General features: G+C 33.3%; 1 protein-coding gene across 2 annotated transcripts in view; it reads right to left on the bottom strand.

Moving 5' to 3' along the window:
- LOC145287716 (uncharacterized) overlaps positions 1-21028 on the bottom strand; it is a 640174-nt gene that overhangs the window by 33963 nt on the left and 585183 nt on the right. For both annotated transcript variants that reach the window (XM_080135469.1, XM_080135468.1), the window contains 5 exons: positions 15778-15942; positions 13762-13932; positions 12694-12952; positions 9640-9733; positions 4759-4831 (listed from right to left, as the gene is read on the bottom strand). In XM_080135469.1, coding sequence (XP_079991595.1) covers positions 4759-4831; positions 9640-9733; positions 12694-12952; positions 13762-13932; positions 15778-15942 — 762 coding nt within the window. The remainder of the gene's footprint in view (positions 1-4758; positions 4832-9639; positions 9734-12693; positions 12953-13761; positions 13933-15777; positions 15943-21028) is intronic.

Here is a 21028-nt window from a genome sequence, read left to right as displayed (position 1 = left end):
AAACAAAAGTTGTAATTATTTATTTTTAATTATATTTTAGAGGGGGGTTCTTTCCAGTGCTCAATATTCGGAGAATAGTTTCTTCTTTTTGTAGCCCTTCTGCCTAAATATCTGGTGAAGAGGGTATCACGTACTTCTTTTTTGGGCGATTACATTTACATGTTTTCATCATTTTTTTTTTATTTTTTTTATTTTTTTTGTGGGGGATCCACGTTTCACATGATGAAAATGATTAGTATACAGGTGTGTTTCAACCGGAATTTCATTTCAACTCAGGCAACGCCGGGTACCCATGCTAGTTAATATTTATAAATGGGGATAACTGTTGTAGCTTAAAGGGTGATTACTCTAATAGCTTTAACAAGAGATGAATCTAATAACTTAAAGGGGGATAACTCTAATAGTTTCAAGGGTGATTACTCAATTAGATTAAATGTGGGACAACTCTTAAAGCTTAAAAAATAATCTGGTGTTAAACGCAACTATTTTTAGCAATTAATTGTATTGTTATTAATAAAGGGGGATAATTCTTATAGCTTTAAGAAGGAGTAACTTTTATTGCTTAACGGGGGATAACTCCTAAAGCTTATAAAGGGGATAACTTAAAATGCTTAAAGGAGGATAACTCTAATATATTTAAAGTGTGATAAATCTAATAGTCTAAAGGGGGAATAACTCTAATAGCTGAAAGGAGGGACAACTCTTATCGCTTAAATAAATAATCTTACTTCTGGTGTTAAATGCAACTATTTTTAGTTTAAATAATTGGAAATGAATTAAAGAAAAAAAAAAAGAAGAAAAGGTCAACTGTTTGCGTGGCTCGTTATTTTGTAGACTTCGACAACAACCGTGCCGAATTATCTGATGATTTTAAATCTCAAATGCAATTTTAGCTCTGCTCTATCGCTATTTTCATGGCAAGTGTTAGTCTGGACTCCAATCTATGATCCATCCTTGCCAAACTTTCACAAGAATCACTCAACTAGCTACAACCACTATATCTGTGCTTAAATGTAAGCGCAGCTTCCATGAACAAAGCTTATTTCCTAGAACTGAACGCCTTTGGAATAATCTTTTTTTACATGGAAGTCACCACTAGGTGTATCAGAATTTTTGTAGGAATTTTTGACATCCCTAACACGAAACTGCGAATAAGATATAAAAATCTCGTAATTTCTCTGTTAAAAGTGGGTTATTTATTTTCTTTATGGATTATACTTCCAAAATAAACTATTAAAGTTGTTTTAAAAGTAATAGAAATATATATATATATATTTTTAAAAAACAGTAATGAATTTTCCGAACTCAATATTTTTCAATTTTTAAACTTTAAAAATCGATCAAAATTTTTCTATTGATTCTATTTTTACGATATTTTCAGGATCAATGTGAAATTTTATGTTCTTTCCAATAAACCAAATATAATATTTTAGACAAACGTTTTTTTTTAATTCACGCCCCCCGCTATTTTCAAGTTTCTATTAACAAGTAAATAATTAATTTACTCACCGAAAAGTAAATAATTAATTTACTCACAAATTGGAGAAAAAAGGTCAATAAATAATATATTCAAATTTAAAACAAAAAAAAAAAAAACGTAGTGTTTTTTTAGAATTTTACCTGTAAAGTTGTAAGTTTCAAACCTTTTTTTTTTAAACCACGTTATTTGTTTTTTCTTTTTTTTTAAATGGAACCTTGGTCCTTGTTCCTTTAATTGAACAAAAAATAGGGCTTGAATTACATTTTTCAAGGAGTTATAAGCCTGGAAAGATAGGGGGTCGAATAATTCACGCTTCCCATTTTGAAATGTCTATTAAAAAGTAAATAATTAATGTATGTACCAAAGTCTTATATATCACAAATTGAAGAGAAAAGGTCAATAAATAATATATTCAAATTTAAAACAAAAAAGTACTGTTTTTTTTTAGAAATTTACCTGTAAATCCGAAGTTTAAAACCTTTTTTTTTTAAAAAAACACGTTGTTTTTTTTTTAATAAAACCTTGGTCCTTGCTCCTTTAATTGAAAAAAATAGGGCTTGCATTACATTTTTCGAGAAGTTATAAGCTTGGAAAGATGGGGTGGAATTATTCACTATTTTCACGAAATTTCTGACACACCTAAGTCACCACTTATCAAGGCCCGGAGGCCACTCGGGGATAAGGGTTATTGTGTGTACAGTAATCAATGGGACAATATCGTAGTAATCGCTAGTAATGGAGATCTGATAAAGTGTCTTAATTAAGGGGGCGGTTCATCAGGAATTTGTTTATGTTGGGCTTGAAGACATCCAAGTTGTAGTCAGGTAGGAAACAGGCAAACGGACGAGAGTTCCACAGGTGTGCACTTCTAAAAAAGAAGCTTTGTTCATGGAATCTTCGGTTTGATTTAGGCACATGGATAGAATGGGGAAATTATTGACAGTGGTTTCAGCCAGACGGGTGTTTTCGTGAAAGATTGACGAGGGAGGACCAGAGATTAGAGCTCAGACGAGCACTTGCCATGGAAATAACGATAACGATTCTGCTGGCATGCTTCCCGCTAGCTTCAAATCTAATGTTCCTGTTAAATCGTCCTCATAAATTATAAAATTCTACCTAATTTCCACCATAAGTTATTATTACACCACCATCTCATATTCATTAACTCGTATCCTTAAGTGACTTATAAGTAATGACTCCCAAGTAAAAAACAAAATGCAATTTAATGGTGAAAATTGAAAAGGGTCCATCGTAAGAAAAACCTGATCATCATAATTATTTTATAATATAACTAGCATTTCAGCCCGGCGTTGCCCGGGTGTTTGGAGGTGTATGCTGAGCAAAAAAATAAAAAAGAGTAATTTTTTTTTTAATTTGACCCCTATTATGACCCCTTAAAATTTATAGTTTCGGGCTCAAATCACTTTATTAAGTTAGATCCAGGTTCAAGGAACCTATATCTAAAATTTCAAGTGTCTAGACCCAAAATTGTCGGAGGAGTTTGGTAGAGTTCTTAAATGGCAAATCGTTGAAATTTGACCCCTTAACAGCAAAATTTCTGGCTGACACCCGTCACATCGATTTTCCCAAATCTCAGTACCCGGTATTTCAAATTTCGAGTCTATAGACTAAAAATTGACAGAGTTATTGCGTAGGGAAATGTACACAGACAGACAGACAGACAGACAGACACGTTCACTTTTATAGATATACTAGCATTTCAGCCTGGCGTTGCTCGGGTGTTTGGAGGTGTATGCTGAGCAAAAAATAAAAAAAAGAGTAAATTTTTTTTAATTTGACCCCTATTATGACCCCTTAAAATTTATAGTTTCGGGCTCAAATTCAGTTATTAAGTTAGATCCAGGTTCAAGGAACCTATATCTAAAATTTCAAGTGTCTAGACCCAAAATTGTCGGAGGAGTTTGGTAGAGTTCTTAAAGGTCAAATCGTTGAAATTTGACCCCTTAACAGCCAAATTTCTGGCTGACACCCGTCACATCGATTTTCCCAAATCTCAGTACCCGGTATTTCAAATTTCGTGTCTATAGACTAAAAATTGACAGAGTTATTGCGTAGGGAAATGTACACAGACAGACAGACACGTTCACTTTTATAGATATAGGGAAGATAATTTTATTTTATAATAATTTTATTTTATAATAATTTTATTTTATAAGTTTTTGATTGTGTTTGAAAAATTAATGGTTGGAGTTAATCTATGAAAGAAAAACGTCTTATTAAACGTGAAAAAAATTATCTTAAAAAAATGTTTGTACGGCGGTAACAAAAACTGTAAAATTCAGCTAAATTTGAATGTTAAGTGAATTCATTGTAAAAATCCCCTGAAAGGTAGTTATTTTTCCCGAACCAATTGAAAGATCATTAGAAAAGTTGAGTCTAAATATATTAAATTAAAGAACACTTTATTTTTACTAGAAAATGCTTTATTCTCCCCAACTAATTAGTAAGAGAAAGTCCCAAAGGAAAAAAAGCGGCTCGCAGAATTTCTATGGAAGCCCAAAATGTCCAAAAGTCATTTTATTTTAAATTTAAAGAGAGATTAAAATAGTATACCTCAATTTTTATGTTTTTAAGATTATAAAAATATTCATGAATTTTGGTACTTTTATTTTGTGGTAATATTATGTAAGCGCTTATTTTATTAGAACATTTCTTTTAATTATACAATTAATATATTTTTATATATGAAGATTGATATTTAAATTTAACTTTTAAATTCTGACTCATTTTAAAAGCAAACGTTAGCATAATTTGTTAAAAAATTCAAAATTTAATAATATTCTGAAATGTTATTTGTTAGTAGAAATTTCATGTTTGAATTATTATTCCTTTGTGGCCCTTGTTTTCAATCTTTTAGTGTTTATTTTATTTCAAGATTAAAAAAATTTCTAACGTTGATGTTTACACATTCATGCGTACTAAGAAAATATTCTAGTATTAAATTTGAATTTTTTACGAAATTTGTTATCATATAAAATTACATAAAATATTTTTTGCAATTCTATTAATTTTGTGAAAATATTGAACAAAAAAGATTCAAGTTAAAGATAATATACACAAAATAATACATTTTCATTAAAATTTAAAAAATAATGTATTTATTATATTCTTTGATCGTTAATTAATAAATACTAAATGTTTTCATAAATTGATGATTTTCTGAATTTTCGTACATTTTAAGTGATGGAAGTGATCAAAATATTTATAAATAAAAAAATCGTCCATTTATTTTGTACGTACCTAATAAAAGCACTTACCGCATTTGTTAGAAACCAATTTCGAATAACTACACGAAGTGCTCACTGCACAACTCATCAAATTGGCTGAATTCTGTAAAAAAAGAAAGAGAAAATGTTGTTCAATTGCAAAAAATGATTTCATTAAAAACAACAATGGCATCAATTGTGATGGATGGCTCTCGTCTGGGTGAGGCCCCGTGTTTTGATAAGCTTCTGGGTTTGACCTTTACTCCTGATCTGAAATGGAACACGTACATCCAGTCTGTTGCCAAGGTCGCTGGAAAGATGGTGGGATCCTTCTACCGCTCCAGAAGATATCTCACTACTGATGAAATTCTCTATCTGTATAAAAGCCAAGTACGTCCAAGGATGGAATACTGTTGCCATATCTGGGCAGGACTGCTAAAAACAGCCTATCCTGCCTTGACAGAGTACAAAATAGACTTCATGGCTTAGTGGGGGATGCCCTTTTCTCTACCCTGCAACCTCTCTCCCACAGAAGAGACGTTGCGAGCCTATCCTTGTTTTATTGTTATTTCCATGGCAGGTGCTCGTCTGAACTCCAATCTATGGTCCCCCCTCGCCAATCTTTCACGAAAAATTTCCCCCACTCTTTATCTGTGCCTAAATCAAAACGTGGATTCCATGAACAAAGCTTCTTTCTTAGAACTGCACGCCTGTGGAACTCTGTTCCGTCTGCCTGCTTCCCTCCGGACTACAACTTGGATGTCTTCAAGTCCAATGTTAACAAATTCCTAATTAACCGCCCCCTTAATTAAACACTTCATCAAATCTCCACACTAACGTAATGTACTTGCAATAACCCTTATCCCTGAGTGGCTTCCGGGCTTTGATAAGTGGTGATCACTGTGTAAAAAAAATAATAACAACAACAATATTAATAATAATAATAATAATTTTAATAGTAATAGTAATAATAATAATAATAATAATAATAATAATAATAATTTTAATAATAATAATATTAATTTTAATAAAAATGATAATTTTAATAATAATAATATTGATTTTAATAATAATGATAATAATGTTAATTTTAATAATAATGATAATTTTAATAATAATAACAATAATAATTTTTAATAATAATAATAATATTAATAATAACAATAATAATAATAATAATAATAATAATAATAATAATAATAATAATTTTAACTTCACCTTAACCAAAAAAAAATGAAGTGCTACTGTCAACTAGTGCTATAACATATAATCGAGAAGAGTCAAGGAGGATGGAAAGACCGAGAACAGAAAGCACTGACTAGACTACCACGGGATGAGTGCGAATAACTTATTGCCACCCAAATCCAGTAGTGATCAACGGTCATTGCAACGGAGAAATGAATGGTAAGAGGCTGATGCATGTGCAGACGTTATCGAAAAAGGTGAAGAGAAATCTGGAAATATTTGATGTCACTCAGACCCCAGGAAACACCAACACTTGTTGTCAATTTGCAATCTTTGATAGTGACAATAACGACGACCGCGACAACAACAACAACAACAACAACAACAATAATAATAATAACAATAAGATTAATAATAATAACAACAATAACAGCAACAACAATAATAATAACATTAACAAAAATAATAATAGTAATAATAATAACAATACTACTACTACTACTACTACTAATAATAATAATAATAATATTAACAATAATAACAACAACAATAATAGTAATAACAATAATGATAATAATAATAATAATAACACCTCAAAAAAGATTTGTTTACATAGGACTTGAATACAACCATATCGTAGTCAGCTGGAAAGCAGGTCAGCGGAACTGAGTTCAACAGGCGGGCGCAATACCAAAGAAAATATGCTTGTTCATGGAATTTGCGTTTAGATTTAGACACAGGTAGAGAAACAGTTTATTGTTGTTGCTAAACGATTGTTTTGTGTGGAAGTTTAGCAAGTGCTGACATATGTTGGAGTTCAGACGAGCACTTGCCATGAAAATAATTATAGAGCAGCCACAGGCTCGTAAGTCTCTTCTGTAGGGAAAGAGGTTGCAGAGAAGGAAAAGGTGCATCACTTACTAGGTTTCGAATCTTGTTTTGAATTTTGTCAAGACAGAATAGAATTCTCTGAGCATCTCATCCCCAGATATGCCAACGGTTCTTCATTTAAGGACGTATATAAGCAGTGGCGGCTCGTGCCTGAGATTAGTGGGGGTGCTGCTTCAAAAATTTTACGTATATTTTTAATGTCGTGTAAAGGAATTCGAATATATAAATAAATATTTAATCAAATAATAAACAAACATTCAAATAAATATTCAAATATATAACAAAGACAAATAATCAATCAGAAATGGATAATACGCAAGAACTTTTTTATTAAAAAGATTTTTTAAAATTATGTACACTTTACAGAATAAAAATAATATATATATTTATTCCTTTTCAGATTAAATAAAAGTTTGGGTTTTTTTTTTTTTGCAAACAAACGAAAAACATTTTTTAAATAACTTATTTTTTATAAAAACAAAAACTTTGAAATTTATCTGCCTCCCTACGAGGGTTAATTTAGGAGTTTACTATTTGAAAATAGCGTTTTATTTAATAACAGTTTTATTTACAAAATTTATTTTTAAAGATGTTTTTATAACAAAACCTATTTGTAAATAAAATGCAAAATAAAAAAATTTACATTTTTATATATTGAGCAAACAAACAAAAATATTTAAAGATACAAAATTTTATTTACAAATCTTTTAACAACTTGCTTTTTATATAAAAAGAACAAATTTGGCTATTTACTGACCTTCCCATGCCGGTAAAGATCGACATAAAGTGGATAGTTATTATAAGAAAATATGATGTCATATATAAGCATTATAAAACATCGAATTTTAATGTAGCTTTCTTCCCAAAAAAACAAAAAATTAAAATTGTCTCAGTCCAGAAGGATTTCTAATTACTTTTTTTAATGCGTATTATCTGACCCATCTACTAACAAATTCGGGTTTGTATTACTGTACACATAGATTCGAAAAAGTTGTCAAAAAACAAATATATAACAAATAAATGTTATCAAAGGCAAGATAAATTATTTTTCTACCAAATTGGATATAATTTTCGTGTTTTTATTCAATTTAACATGTTTATTCAGCTCGAAAAGCATACAGTGTTTACCGATGTATTGGAAAATTCAAAATGGCGGCCGACTCTCTTTAACACGGTAAGTTCGGGAAAAGGTGTTATAAATAATAAACTAGACAAAATACTATTAAAAAGCCACCGAATATATGTCAAGTTATGTTACGGTAGCATATATTGAGCAAATTTCTAACAGTATTTTGTCTAGTTTATTATTTATTACATCTTTTTCCGAACTTACCGTGTTAAAGAGAGAGTCAGCCGCCATTTTAAATTTTCCAATACATCGGTAAACACTGTATGCTTTTCGAGCCGAATAAACATGTTAAATTGAATAAAAACACGAAAATTGTATCCAGTTTGGTAGAAAAGTAATTTTTCTTGCTTTTGATAACATTTATTTGTTATATATTTGTTTTTGACAACTTTTTCGAATCTATGTGTACAGTAATACAAACCCACAAATTCAATGTAAAGTTTAAAAATGCATAATTATTTAAAAAAAACTGTGTTTTTTTTTTACTTACAAACACATTTTAATTAAAAAATCTTTGGTAAAAAATCCATTTTTCAAAGTGTAAAACTTCTAACATTGTCCTTGTCGGAGGCAAATAAATGCTAATTTTTTTTATATCTAAAACATACACGCTAAAAAGATTTCTAACTAAAATATATTTTCAACATAAACTGTTTCTTCGCTTTTTTGCTTCTAGGAAAAAATGTAAACAGTTGTTTTTGTAAAGTTTAGTTGTTGCAAAATAAATAGCATTTAAAACTACTTTAAAGAAACAAACAAAAAGGCAGGTAGATGGAAAAGTAACTTTATTTTTATGGTAAAATTTATTTATTGTATATTTGGTTTTTACTCTTGGCCGCGTGTTAGCTTCACTGCTAAATTCCCGAATACTTTTAATAAATAAAAATAAACAGTTTCTGCATATTATATATTTCCGTCTGCTACCGACTTAAATCCCAACGCTAAAAGTGTGCGTATTTAAAAAAAAATAGCACAATATTTTATGTACAAGAACACGTTATGTGCAGATTTTAATAATAATTTTAAAAAATATAAGTAAACCTCCTTTTTTTTCAATAACAATGTTATCATATTTATACAGGCGCACACTCTAAGCAAACAACGAATTTCACGACACGGAACTGCGCCAAGCGACAGTTCTTCAAGCAGCTTTCCTCGGCTGCCTAAAGCGTCTAATCCGCGCATGCGTACAAGAGAATTTCATTAAGAAAGTGTAACTGTGAATTTAACAGCTCCAAGAAAGTTTTATTTTTGTTATTATATGAATTTGGAGATACCGACATTAAAGTTAATGATTTTATAATGTACACATAGAAAAAATAATAATAATAATAATAATAATAATAATAATAATAATAATAATAATAATAATAATAATAATAATAAACAAACAAACAAACGTATTATTTTTAATTTTATCATTAATATTGTGTAGAAATAACTTGGGGGTGCTGCAGTCCCACAGTTCCATGCACGAGCCGCCACTGTATATAAATCTAGTATAGGCAGGGTATTGGGTCAGGAATTAGATGTTTTCTGGAGCACTGAAAGGACGCAACCATTTTCATGCACCAAAAGAAAGAGTTGAGTGACTTGTTCAATTGCATAAATAACTCGCAATTACATTATCTTTTCTTAAAACTAAAGCCAATCCAAGAATTAAGATATATATTAGCATGTATTTTGCACTTTTGATGTTTTAAGTATGAATAATATTTTTAACTTACCACTTGGTATTCTTCTCGATCAACTTTACAATCCTGTGTAAAAATATTTTCGGTGAGTGTGCGTTCGTCTTTTGTTTTTGAATCAGCATTAGATCTACAAACAGAACATTCAAATTGTTGCAATATGGTTTACATATAATGGGGGTAGATATTTAAATGCTGCCCTCCACAGCATTATGTGGCACAAGGTCAAGAAAGTGGGGTGTCAAGTAGGCTCTCATAAAGGAGGAGCACTGTTGCCTAGCAAATATTGCCTGAACATCCCGTCGACATTCCTCGATCAGGGCGCCTCAGGCAGCAAGCAATGAACTAACCCCACCGGAAAGCCGGGTGAAAATGCCTGAGAGGGTTGACCTCCTGGAAGACTTTGCCATGTCGTAAAATACGCTTAAGTATATTTAAATTTGTTTAGATTTCGTGATTTCAAAAGTAAAAAAAAATACTTTCTAGAATCATAACCAATTGCAAAACTTATGAACTTATTAAAAGTAAACGAAGATTAATATACAAAATATGTAACGATTTTTTCAATTTTGATACCTTTTAACCCCTTAAAAGCTATTTTAATGGACTAAATCCCCATAAAAGAACGGTCCATAAAAATCCAATCATTTGAGGCTCCTACCGCCGCTCTACGACTTTTATTTTCGTAGGAGATAGAGTTTGAAAATGTGAAGAGGAAATATAGATACTGACAGAGTGACATCGTGTTTTTTATTTTTTTAATTTTTTTTTACACAGTGATCACCACTTATCAAGGCCCGGAAGCCACTCAGGGATAAGGGTTATTGCAAGTACATTAAGTTAGGAGATTTGCTGAAGTGTTTACTTAAGGGGGCGGTTTATTAGGAATTTGTTAACATTGGACTTGAAGACATCCAAGTTATAGTCCGGAGGGAAGCAGGCAGACGGAACAGAGTTCCACAGGCGTGCAGTTCTAAGAAAGAAGCTTTGTTCATGGAATCCGCGTTTTGATTTAGGCACAGATATAGAGTGGGGGAAATTTTTCACAGTGGATTCAGCTAGACGGGTGTTTTTCGTGAAAGATTGGCGAGGGGGGACCAGAGATTGGAGTTCAGACGAGCATCTGCCATGTAAATAACGATAAAACAAGGACAGGCTCGCAACGTCTCTTCTGTGGGAGAGAGGTTGCAGGGTAGAGAAAAGGGCATCCCCCACTAAGCCACGAAGTCTATTTTGTACTCTGTCAATGCAGGATAGGCTGTTTTTAGCAGCTCCTGCCCAGATATGGCAACATTTAACATATTTATTAATCTTGCGGTAGGGGCACCCGGCTTTGCACAGTCATAAAATACGCTTAAATATGATATTTTATTTTGTCCAGATTTCGTATTTATAACGTCGTGATTTCAAAAGTAAATAAGTATTTCGGTGCCATCAGCTAAAATCGAAACTAGTCTTTAAAGATGATGATGTAACCACTGCACGAACGTATACGCATAAGAACTGATTAAAAATTAGAAATAAACTAAAATGAATGTACAAAATGTGTTACGATTTTTTCAATTTTTACCCTTTTTTGACCCCTTAAACAGTTAAAGACCAATGAAAGAACAACCCATAAAAAATCCAATCATTTGAGACTCCTAGCACAGCTATGTGACTTTTAGTTTCGGAGAAGATAGAGGTTAAAAATATGGAGACAAACAGACAGACCGACAGGCAGACAGACACATAGTATTTTATATATTAGATTATATAGTTAACAGTAACCGATGAGTTTATCAGACTGGAAAGTCGAGTTTTAGACCGAGTAGGTTTTTAAGTAACCGTTGTAACATGAAAATGTTTAAAAGAGAGTCGCCGATCTGATAGGTCCTGAACTTTCATTTGAACTTCAATCTTTGTCCCATTGACGAAATATTGCATCCCTCTGCCTGTTCTACAAGTATTTTAATTGTGAATGCTCTGACGAACTGCAAGGATTTGTATCCCCTCGACGTAAATACCCCCGACAAACCCGACAAGCAGCTAAATCCCACCCCTTCACAGTAGAGATCCCTAGATGTAAGAGAGCCTTCTACTCCAGTAGCTTCTTCCCCAGAACTGCTAGACTTTGTAATTCCCTTCTCGGTCCCTGCTTCCTCAACTGTACTGACATGCAGAAGTTCAAGTGTAACGTGAACCGACATCTTGCTGCCCAAATCCCTACATAGTACCCCCTGATGCTTATGTCCCTGATAGTAGCCCCCTACATCAAAGTGGCAATGTGCCTTTTTGGGGGTGAAAATGTAAAAAAAAATATGAGTTATGAGTACATGGGAAGATATCAGAAGTAACGAAGGATGGCTGCCTTGCTAAGAGTTTTGCAGCAGCAGCCGAAAAGTGCACATGCAAATTAGGAAGTGTGCGCGAGAAGAAAAAAGAAAAAGGAGAAAACATACACTACGTGGTTGAGAGAAAGAAAACTGACATCGAAGAAAATGTTCGAGTAAAGAAGAAAACTGTATGCCGGGTGAGATGGACGATGATGAGAGACTTTTAAGTTTTTTCGAGACGAAAAAGTAATGGTTATATAAACTTTTGTTAAAAAAGAAAAAAATATCAACCCGGATTTTTATCTATTTATTTGTTTGTTTTGTAACGGTAGCGTTACACCGGGGAGATTCGCTCGGGACAGGTCGTAACTTTACGTCCAGGACGCTTATAACACACTATAGCCGTGATGTAAAATCTCACAAAGAGATTGCGACTCAGGAAATTGACGATTGCGAATGAAGTGAATATAAGCAGAGAATGTGTTAGTGTTACTGTTTCGCAAGGAAATATTTCTTTTACAGCGGTTCAAATAAAGTATCAAACAACCGGCAAGGGAAGCGTTGAACGTAAGAGTTATGTCCCCTTTGTCTGTGCGCCACACAGATGATATGTTTATACATACGTTAGTGAACTGTTACGAACGGAATCGGTAATCGTCTCGAAATTGGGAAAAATATTGGTAGCGTTTCATCATTAATACATTTTAGTGAGAAACCGACATTTTTACGTATGTTACAAAAAGAAGGACTTTTTACAAAATAAATTTTTCCGTACTTTACATTTCCAACTTGAACTTCCGTATTGCTATTTTCAGTTGCTCGCTTCTTCCGGTTAGATGTTGGACAGTTCACATTAACTGTGACTACGCAATCTCCAATGCAAAGATTCCACTCCTTGGACATTTCTTCAATCCTTTTCTCCATTGCTGACTTGATTTCTCCTTCATAAAACGCTTTGTTCATTTCACAATTCAAGAATGAATATTGAAGCTCAATCACAATGACGACAGTATTTAGACTGGTGGTGTTTAGCACTGAAATATAAACATTATAATTTTATAGAGAATAGTAACGTGTGGGTTACGCTTTGACGATAGTGTTGTATCTGTATTAGATTAGCATGTGGTAGTCTAATTAAAATATCAAATTAATGACAAACTCAAATTCGATTGGATGAGATTACATCGCATTAATTTATGTGGAGTGTGAATGCGGAACGCTGAAGGGTTGAGTACGAGTTGTTGGATGGGAATGCTGGACTTAGTAAACGTAGAATACTTTACATAGGAGATCATACACAAGGGAAGGCCGAGGAAAATATGGGAACAAGTTCTAAGCATGGCATTGAGAGAAAAAGAACAAATAAAATATCTGGTCAGAGATATGTTTATTTGAAATTCACTTTTGTAAGTCGTCAAACGGATGCCACAATGTAAAACATATAACAAACAAAGCAAACAAGAAATAAAAAAAATAATTTTAAAAAGGCAATGCATTCACACGCAACAACAATCTCCAAGGATTCCCGTACAACCGTCTTCGTCCTCCGTTCTCCTCGTGGCCTTCATTTATGCAGCCGGCGGGCGAGATTTTGCACACGTGCGGCATGACTTTCCTTTATATTAGGAGATCGCCCAGTTATAAAAGCTGTGGGCTCCACTAGCTTGATTGTTTCTTCCTCTTCCTCGAGAGCTCGACTCTATATGACGCGCATACGCGCGGATGCTTTAATGATAAGTCACAATTTTCCCTACAAAGCGAATGTTAAACTGATGATGCTGATGCTGATGATGGTGGTGGTTCTCTTAAACAATATTTACAGAAGCGATATCCATCCACTAACCTATTTTCTTTGGACACTGCGATGCACTGGTTGCACCTGTTTGCAAAGTAGTTGTACCAATCGGACACTGGATACAATAGATGCTGCTGGCGTCGCTTTTGTAATAACCAAAGCTGCATTTCTTACACGACAGATAATCTCCTGTTGGCTCTTCACCAGCTGGACAATTTGCTGAAAACAGAAAGCACAGTAAAATATATGAGTGGAAACATGTGTTACGTACAAGATCCCCTCTCCCCACTTATTTCATTTTATGAAATCTGAACAAAACATATTATAAAATCTATAATAGATTCAAATATTAAATATCCATAAAATTGGCAAAAACATTAATTCTTTGACCGTCAACCAGGCCGCTTTTTACAAGGAGGAGTCAGTTTGGGAGTCGATATTTTTTCAAGTCATTCACACCAAGCGATATAAACATGCGTTTAAAACGTTATTTCGAAAGCCCGTGACGTCATAAGTGCGCCGTGGGCGAAACGGCGAACGCGTTTGCTTTTTTCACCCCTTTTCTTCTTTTGCATAAGAGTTCGAACCTGGCTTCTACATCGATTTTATGTGCTCGCACGGGTACTTCCTTCCAATTTGATTGGAAAACTTTTTAGGGTTTGGTTGTTCCATAAATTTACTATACAACCTGTCGACACCCGGGCAACGCCGTGTACCCAAGCTAGTCTATTATATAAAAGAAATTCGTATGTATGTGTATGTGTGTGTTTGCTAAAAACTTTTGTGAGCCGTAATCGACCGGGTCGAAAGTGGTACCATCTGAAAAAGCAATGCCTCAGATGCATGATATATGAAAATTAGAAAATACAATCATTCTCTGGTGGTCAACGGGACCGTTTTTTGGAAGAGGGGTTCGGTTTTCGCGTCACTGTTTTAGCAAGACACGCACGCGTAATTAACTAAAAACTATGTTTAAAAAGCTTATTTTGCGACGTATCATAGTGTCATAAGCTATCGTGCTTGTGTTGGCAAACGCGTTTGCTTGTAACTTTGTCGCCTTCTTTCCTTCTTCTGAGTTTCATGTTTGAGCCCGACCCCCGTGGTTCATATTTTTTCTTCTCGCACGGATACTCCTTGCTTTTTTGATAGAAGGAAAAGTTGTTGTTATTTGTTTTGGGTGGGGGTGCGCAGGAGCAACAAAAATGCTCAATATCCGGAGAATAACTTCTATTCGTATCCCTTCTGTCGAAATATCCGGTGGGGATGTTGTCACGTACTTTTTCTTTTTGGGGGCGATTACATTTTCGTGTTTTTATCCGTTCTTTTATTTTTGAAATTTTTATGGGGGAACAATGGAGTGGACATATAATAATGAAACACTGCTCAATATATTAAGCATAGCAGGTGTGTCCAAACCTAAATTCATATCTATTATTTGCGCAAATTTTTCATATCTTTAGTCTCTCGTGAATAATTGTGTGTATCATTCTCACACTCGCATCAAACTGTGACCTTATTGCCTCTATAGACACACGACGGTATTTATCCATGAAATTCTGTATTTGGCCAATCAACTTTAGTGTTCTGACTTCATTACTCCTCACACACCTCTAATCACCCCTCACAGATTGCATGCCTTCTTTGAATCCTTTTGCCACTAAAGAACTCATGCTCGAAGTAAGATGGTCCAAAAGCAATCTAATGCATTCCATACGTTTCTGTGTCATTTTTTTCCAAGTTTAAAACAAATTTATTGCATATTGTTCTTCTAAAGCGTCCTCACGTCCAGAATGCATTTTTGAAATTCACAAGCTGCGACGATCAGGCTTTATTAGGGTTTATTCCAATTTCTGTTGTAACTGTTCAGTTGAACTTGAAATCATAAAAATTGGGTAGTACTCTCATAAGATGTATAGCAATAACATACTGAATTTTCAAGAGTTTACTACAATTTTAAATGCATTTACAAAAAAGTCTGGCAACTTATTTCAAACACCTCGTATATGTTTTTAATAAAAATTGAAAGTAAAATTTACAAATCCATTGTAGAGTTTCAGTACTTACGTATAAGGCAATCGGTTTCCCGGGTAGAAGCATTTTCAAGTGTTGTCATGTTACCTGTACACGCGATGCATGGATGATAGCCTCTTTCGCTTTTGTAGGTGCCCTTAGGACATGCCATGCATGCATCAGAAGATCTATTGTACATATAGCCAGCTAGACAGTCCACTGAAACAAAATAAAATTATAACTGAAGGTAATAAAGCAGAATGAAATATTGTAACGCGGACGCCCGTATGGCAGCAGCCGCAGCAAAAGTCAACGTATGCATATGACCAAGCCGGGTGCGATGTGACGTTACAGAGAGGAGGAAGGAAAAAGAAAGATTATAAAAAAGGAAAATTAGAAGATGAGAAACACGTGTTAAACACGTGGTCCGAGAGCGACAGGGAGAGACGTGTCCTAAACATGTTCGGACAAAGAGTACCACGTGTTCGACACGGGAGAGTCTTGTTAAGAACATGGGAGTACGGGAAAACTTTTGAACAAGAAACAAAGCGTTATTCTGGAAGTATCTGTAAATATATTGGTGGAGGGAGGGGAAAAATATACGTTACCAAACGAGCCAATGTACTTGTAATAATATCATTCATAAAACGTTTTGTCTGTCTGCCTATCTCCCTATTTTCTAATTCAATCTTCTAAAAAGATTAAAAGTCGCAGCGTTCCTTTATGGGCCTCTAGCCAGTTAAAATAGTTTTAAAATAGTTTTTAAGGGGTCACAAAGGGATAAAAAAATCGTTCTACATTTTGTACATTTATTTTTGTTTATTTTTAATTTAATTTTAATTAGTAGCCTTTGGTGGTGTAAAGAACACGCAGAAAGGTTTGTAATCAACTGAATTCCTTCTAGTCCACTGACAAAAAAGCTTAAACAGATATATAAATAAAAATAAAAATGTTATGTAAATGTTTTAAAAAAAAGTAATCACGTGAACAGGATATTTTCCTTCTTTTGACACGATAACAAGTAACGTTTTTATTTTTTTTATTTTTTATCTATTTTCGAAAGAGTGCCACGTGTAAGTGGAGAAGGAAAAAAAAATCAGAGTTATGCAAAATTAGTGTCGAGAATTATCTAAAGTTCCGACATTTTTTTGCTTTCACTTTAATAAGAACGTGAATTTATGAGGTGAATTTAGTCGACACAATATGATTCAACTAAAAAAAATAAATAAAAGCTAACGTGAATAAAGTTAAGGTGTTATTGTGGACCCTCATCCCTTTTAAAAAACCTTGTTAAACTTTGTGACATATTTACATTCTATTGAAGTCAGGCGCGAATGAACACCCCATAATTTCATTATACCATATTTCTTCAAACTGAAACATAATTATCAAAGTACAGGGTGTTTCAAAGGTTTTGGGAACATTACAAATGCGTATATCTCATGAACTATTTCAGGTAGAAAAATGAAACTGGTGTCATTTTAAAGCTTGCTTAATCAAGTTTTTGGTCATACTAATGATTTTCGTCTTATCTTTCCATGTGCAGTAATGGCGTTCTCTAAACAAGACAAGGCGTTTTGCGTCCTCCAATTTGCAAAGACTGAATCGTGAACATGTGTTCAGCGTGCATTTCGCAGGAAATTTAAAAAAGAAGTCCCTGAAAGGAAACCCATTGTCAGATGGCATGCTAAATTTGTGAAAGATGGGTGTTTGTGCCCAAGTAAGCGAACAGGTCGCCCTTCAACTTCAGAAGATGCAGTTGAGCAAGTCCGGAAGCCTTTCAGCAGAGCCCCCGTAAATCAGTGAAAAGAGCCAGCAGGGAACTTCAGCTTGCTCCAGCAACTGTCTGGCGTGTCTTAAGGAAACGACTGCAAATGGTACCTTACAAGCTCAAGTTGGTCCAAAAGTTGAAGGACACTGATAAGCCAATTCGCCGTGACTTTTGCATTGCAATACAAGAGAAGTTGGAAGATAACGGCTTTGATGACCGGCTCGTTTTTAGCGATGAGGCGACCTTCTATCTGAATGGCAAAGTTAACAAGCATAGCACTCGCATATGGGGTACTGAGTGTGACTTTTTCCTTTGGGGCTTTGTCAAGCAACAAGTCTATGTGCCGCCCCTTCCAAGAGATATTGACGAACTAAAGGCTCGAATAACGGCAGTTGTGGGAACCATTGACGTCAAGATGCTGGAACGCGTTTGGCAGGAAATGGACTATCGACTAGATGTCTGCCGTGTGACGAATGGTGCTCATATTGAGCAAGTTTGAAGATTCCCCACAAAACTTGAAACTTTAACCTTTCCAACGGTACCAATTTACTTTTTTAAATCCTAATAGTTTTTGAGTTATTAAAAATCTTTATGTTCCCAAGACTTTTGAAACACCCTGTATACTTACGCTAATAGATATGAAAAGTCTTTGTTAAAGTTTCTGCCATAATTTCCCTGGAGTATAGGCGCGAACGCAGACCGCACAATTTTATTATATCATCCCTATTTAAGTTAAAACATACTTATCAAAGGATTCTTATGTACATCTATATCAAAAGCCATTGTAAACGTTTTTTTTCATTTTTTTATTTCCATACTTTGGGAGCCCGGCGCGAACGCAGACCCCACCGTTCTGCCAGATCAAACGTACCCATTCCTGATCCTCGATACATCTTCTATGATTATATGTACTCAGTTTTTTTTAAATAGTCAACCATATAGGAGCCTATTCATGATCACACACACACATACACACACAGACGTTCAGCTTTATATTATACATACATACATACATACATACATACATACATATAGATATATATAGTGGGGATAAAACCATGCTCACGTGATTACGTTTTTTTTTAAACATTTATATAACCTTTTTATTTTTATTTATATATCTGTTTTAAGTTTTTTATTTTTATTTATATATCTGTTTTAAGCTTTTTTTGTCAGTGTACTAGAAGGAATTCAGTTGATTACAACCATTTCTGCGTGTTCTTTACATAACAATAGTACAACCCTGAATCCGACGGCGCAATACTACACCGTTCTATACTGTAAAAGTTCCATTTTCTTCTTATTCATATTTATATCGATTCTTTGCTCTAAAAAACTAAAGTAATGACGTGTTTACTTTTTTTAATATCCCATTTTGTTGGATTATTTTACTTAAGTAAGTAGAGCTTCATTATTTTCCAAAACTGTTTTTGTTTCTTTATTTTTCGATATTTCGTCGATATTATTTAGTAAGAGTGTTTAGCAGAAAAGCAAACAAACGACTACCCGAAAAATAAATATACAAGAAATAAATGTTACCATAGTCAATAAAAGTTCAGTTCATGTTTTGTTTTGTTTTGAAATAGTTTTTAATGCTCTTTACTTGAAATAATTTCAGCGCGCCGAAATTAAAACGAAATTTGAGGCGATAACTACTTAAATGAATTTTTATATAAACTACACATGCCATAATCGAATATTCCTCAAGCACAAAATAACAGAAAACATTAAAATATGTTTATAAATATTCCTTACGTTGACGGAACTCTCTTAAATTGTTAACACAGAATGCTCGGGTGCACCTCCTTCAAATTGAAAACGGGGCTTTCCATTTAAAAGTCGCTGCCATTTTGATTATTTTAAAATCGGTTCGTGAATTAAAAAAAAATTACAAACTACTTAAAAATACAAGCCAATGAACTTTTCTACCATAAAAGTAACTTTTATTGACTATGGTAACATTTATTTCTTGTATATTTATATTATTATATATATATATATCATTTTATCTTTGTAATGAAAAATCATTATGTTGGTCACTTGTGGCTACGAATGGAAACAAAGTTGATATAAAAAATATATTTTCGCGAAAATTATCTTTACTTTCATCATATTTTGCTTAGGGTAAAATGTTTCAGTATCAAAACCTATCTCTTTACAACCCCCCTCCTTTTCATAACCTATCATATATTCATCAATCACAGTCCATTTTCTGTAGGCTGTTTAGGAACTCAGTACACGATGGGTACTTCTGCTAGTATATATATATATATATATATATATATATATATATATATATATATATATATATATATAGCTTAATGCGTAAGAGGAAAAGAGAGAGTTCAATTCCACAAGAGGAGACTTATCTAGATAATGCCAAGCTCAACAATTATTATTGGAGCGTGTACAATAGGACGACAAGAGTATGAAATGAAGTCACAAAACTATATATAGGTTGATATAGAATGGATCATTTATTGAATAATGAAATACAAGCAAACTTACAAGCAAATGGCATAAAGAGACCCTTCTATCCCCCAAATTTTGTTTATATTCCATTATTCAATAAATGATCCATTCTATATCTACCAATATATAGTTTTGTGACTTCATTTCATACTCTTGTTGTCCTATTATATATATATATATATATATATATATATATATATATACGAATATTGGCTGAAGAGAGCTTGATAAGGATACCTTAAACGGGCCTTATTATCGGGCTTGAAACCGACGGTACCAATGATCTGTCTCAACTAGCAACTTTCTGTACACAATATATATATATATATATATATATATATATATATATATATATATAATATAAAACTGAATGTGTGTGTGTGTGTCTGGTCACGAATAGGCTCCTATATGGTTGACTATTTAAAAAAAACTGATTACATATAATAATAGAAGATGTATCGAGACACAGGAATGGGTACGTTTGATCTGGCAGAACGTTGGTTCATTAAAATTGTTGGGTCTGCCTTTGGGCCTGGTCCACAAAGTATGGAAATAAAAAAATTGAAAATTAAAAAAGAAAAGTTTACAAGTTTTTTTTTTTTTATAGATGTACATAAGGATACTTTGATAACTATGTTTTAACTTAAATAGGGATCGTATAATAAAATTGTGGGGTCTGCGTTCGCACCTGGCGTCCATAGAATGGAAATAGGCACAAACTTTAATAAAGACTTTTCATATCTATCTGCGTAAGCATACTTTGATAATTATGTTTCAGTTTGAAGAAATATGGTATAATAAAATTATGGGGTGTTCGTTCCCACCTGACCTCCATAGAATGGAAATATGTCACAAAGTTTAAAAAGATTTTTTAATATAGATCCACAGAATATTGTGATAAATGTTTCAGTGTGAGCAAGTATGGTATAATAAATTATAGGGTTTATCTATTTTATTTTTACTTTCATCACATTTTACTTTGGTTTTGATACCCGCAAAGTCGAAGCTATCTCTTTACAATCCTTCCTTTTCATAACCTATCATACTTTCATAAATCAGAGT

The sequence above is a fragment of the Euprymna scolopes genome, chromosome 11, assembly GCF_053919585.1.
Source record: "Euprymna scolopes isolate OS-2025 chromosome 11, ASM5391958v1, whole genome shotgun sequence".
Classification (NCBI taxonomy): domain Eukaryota; kingdom Metazoa; phylum Mollusca; class Cephalopoda; order Sepiida; family Sepiolidae; genus Euprymna; species Euprymna scolopes.
This window is presented reverse-complemented; position numbering and strand designations above follow the sequence as displayed.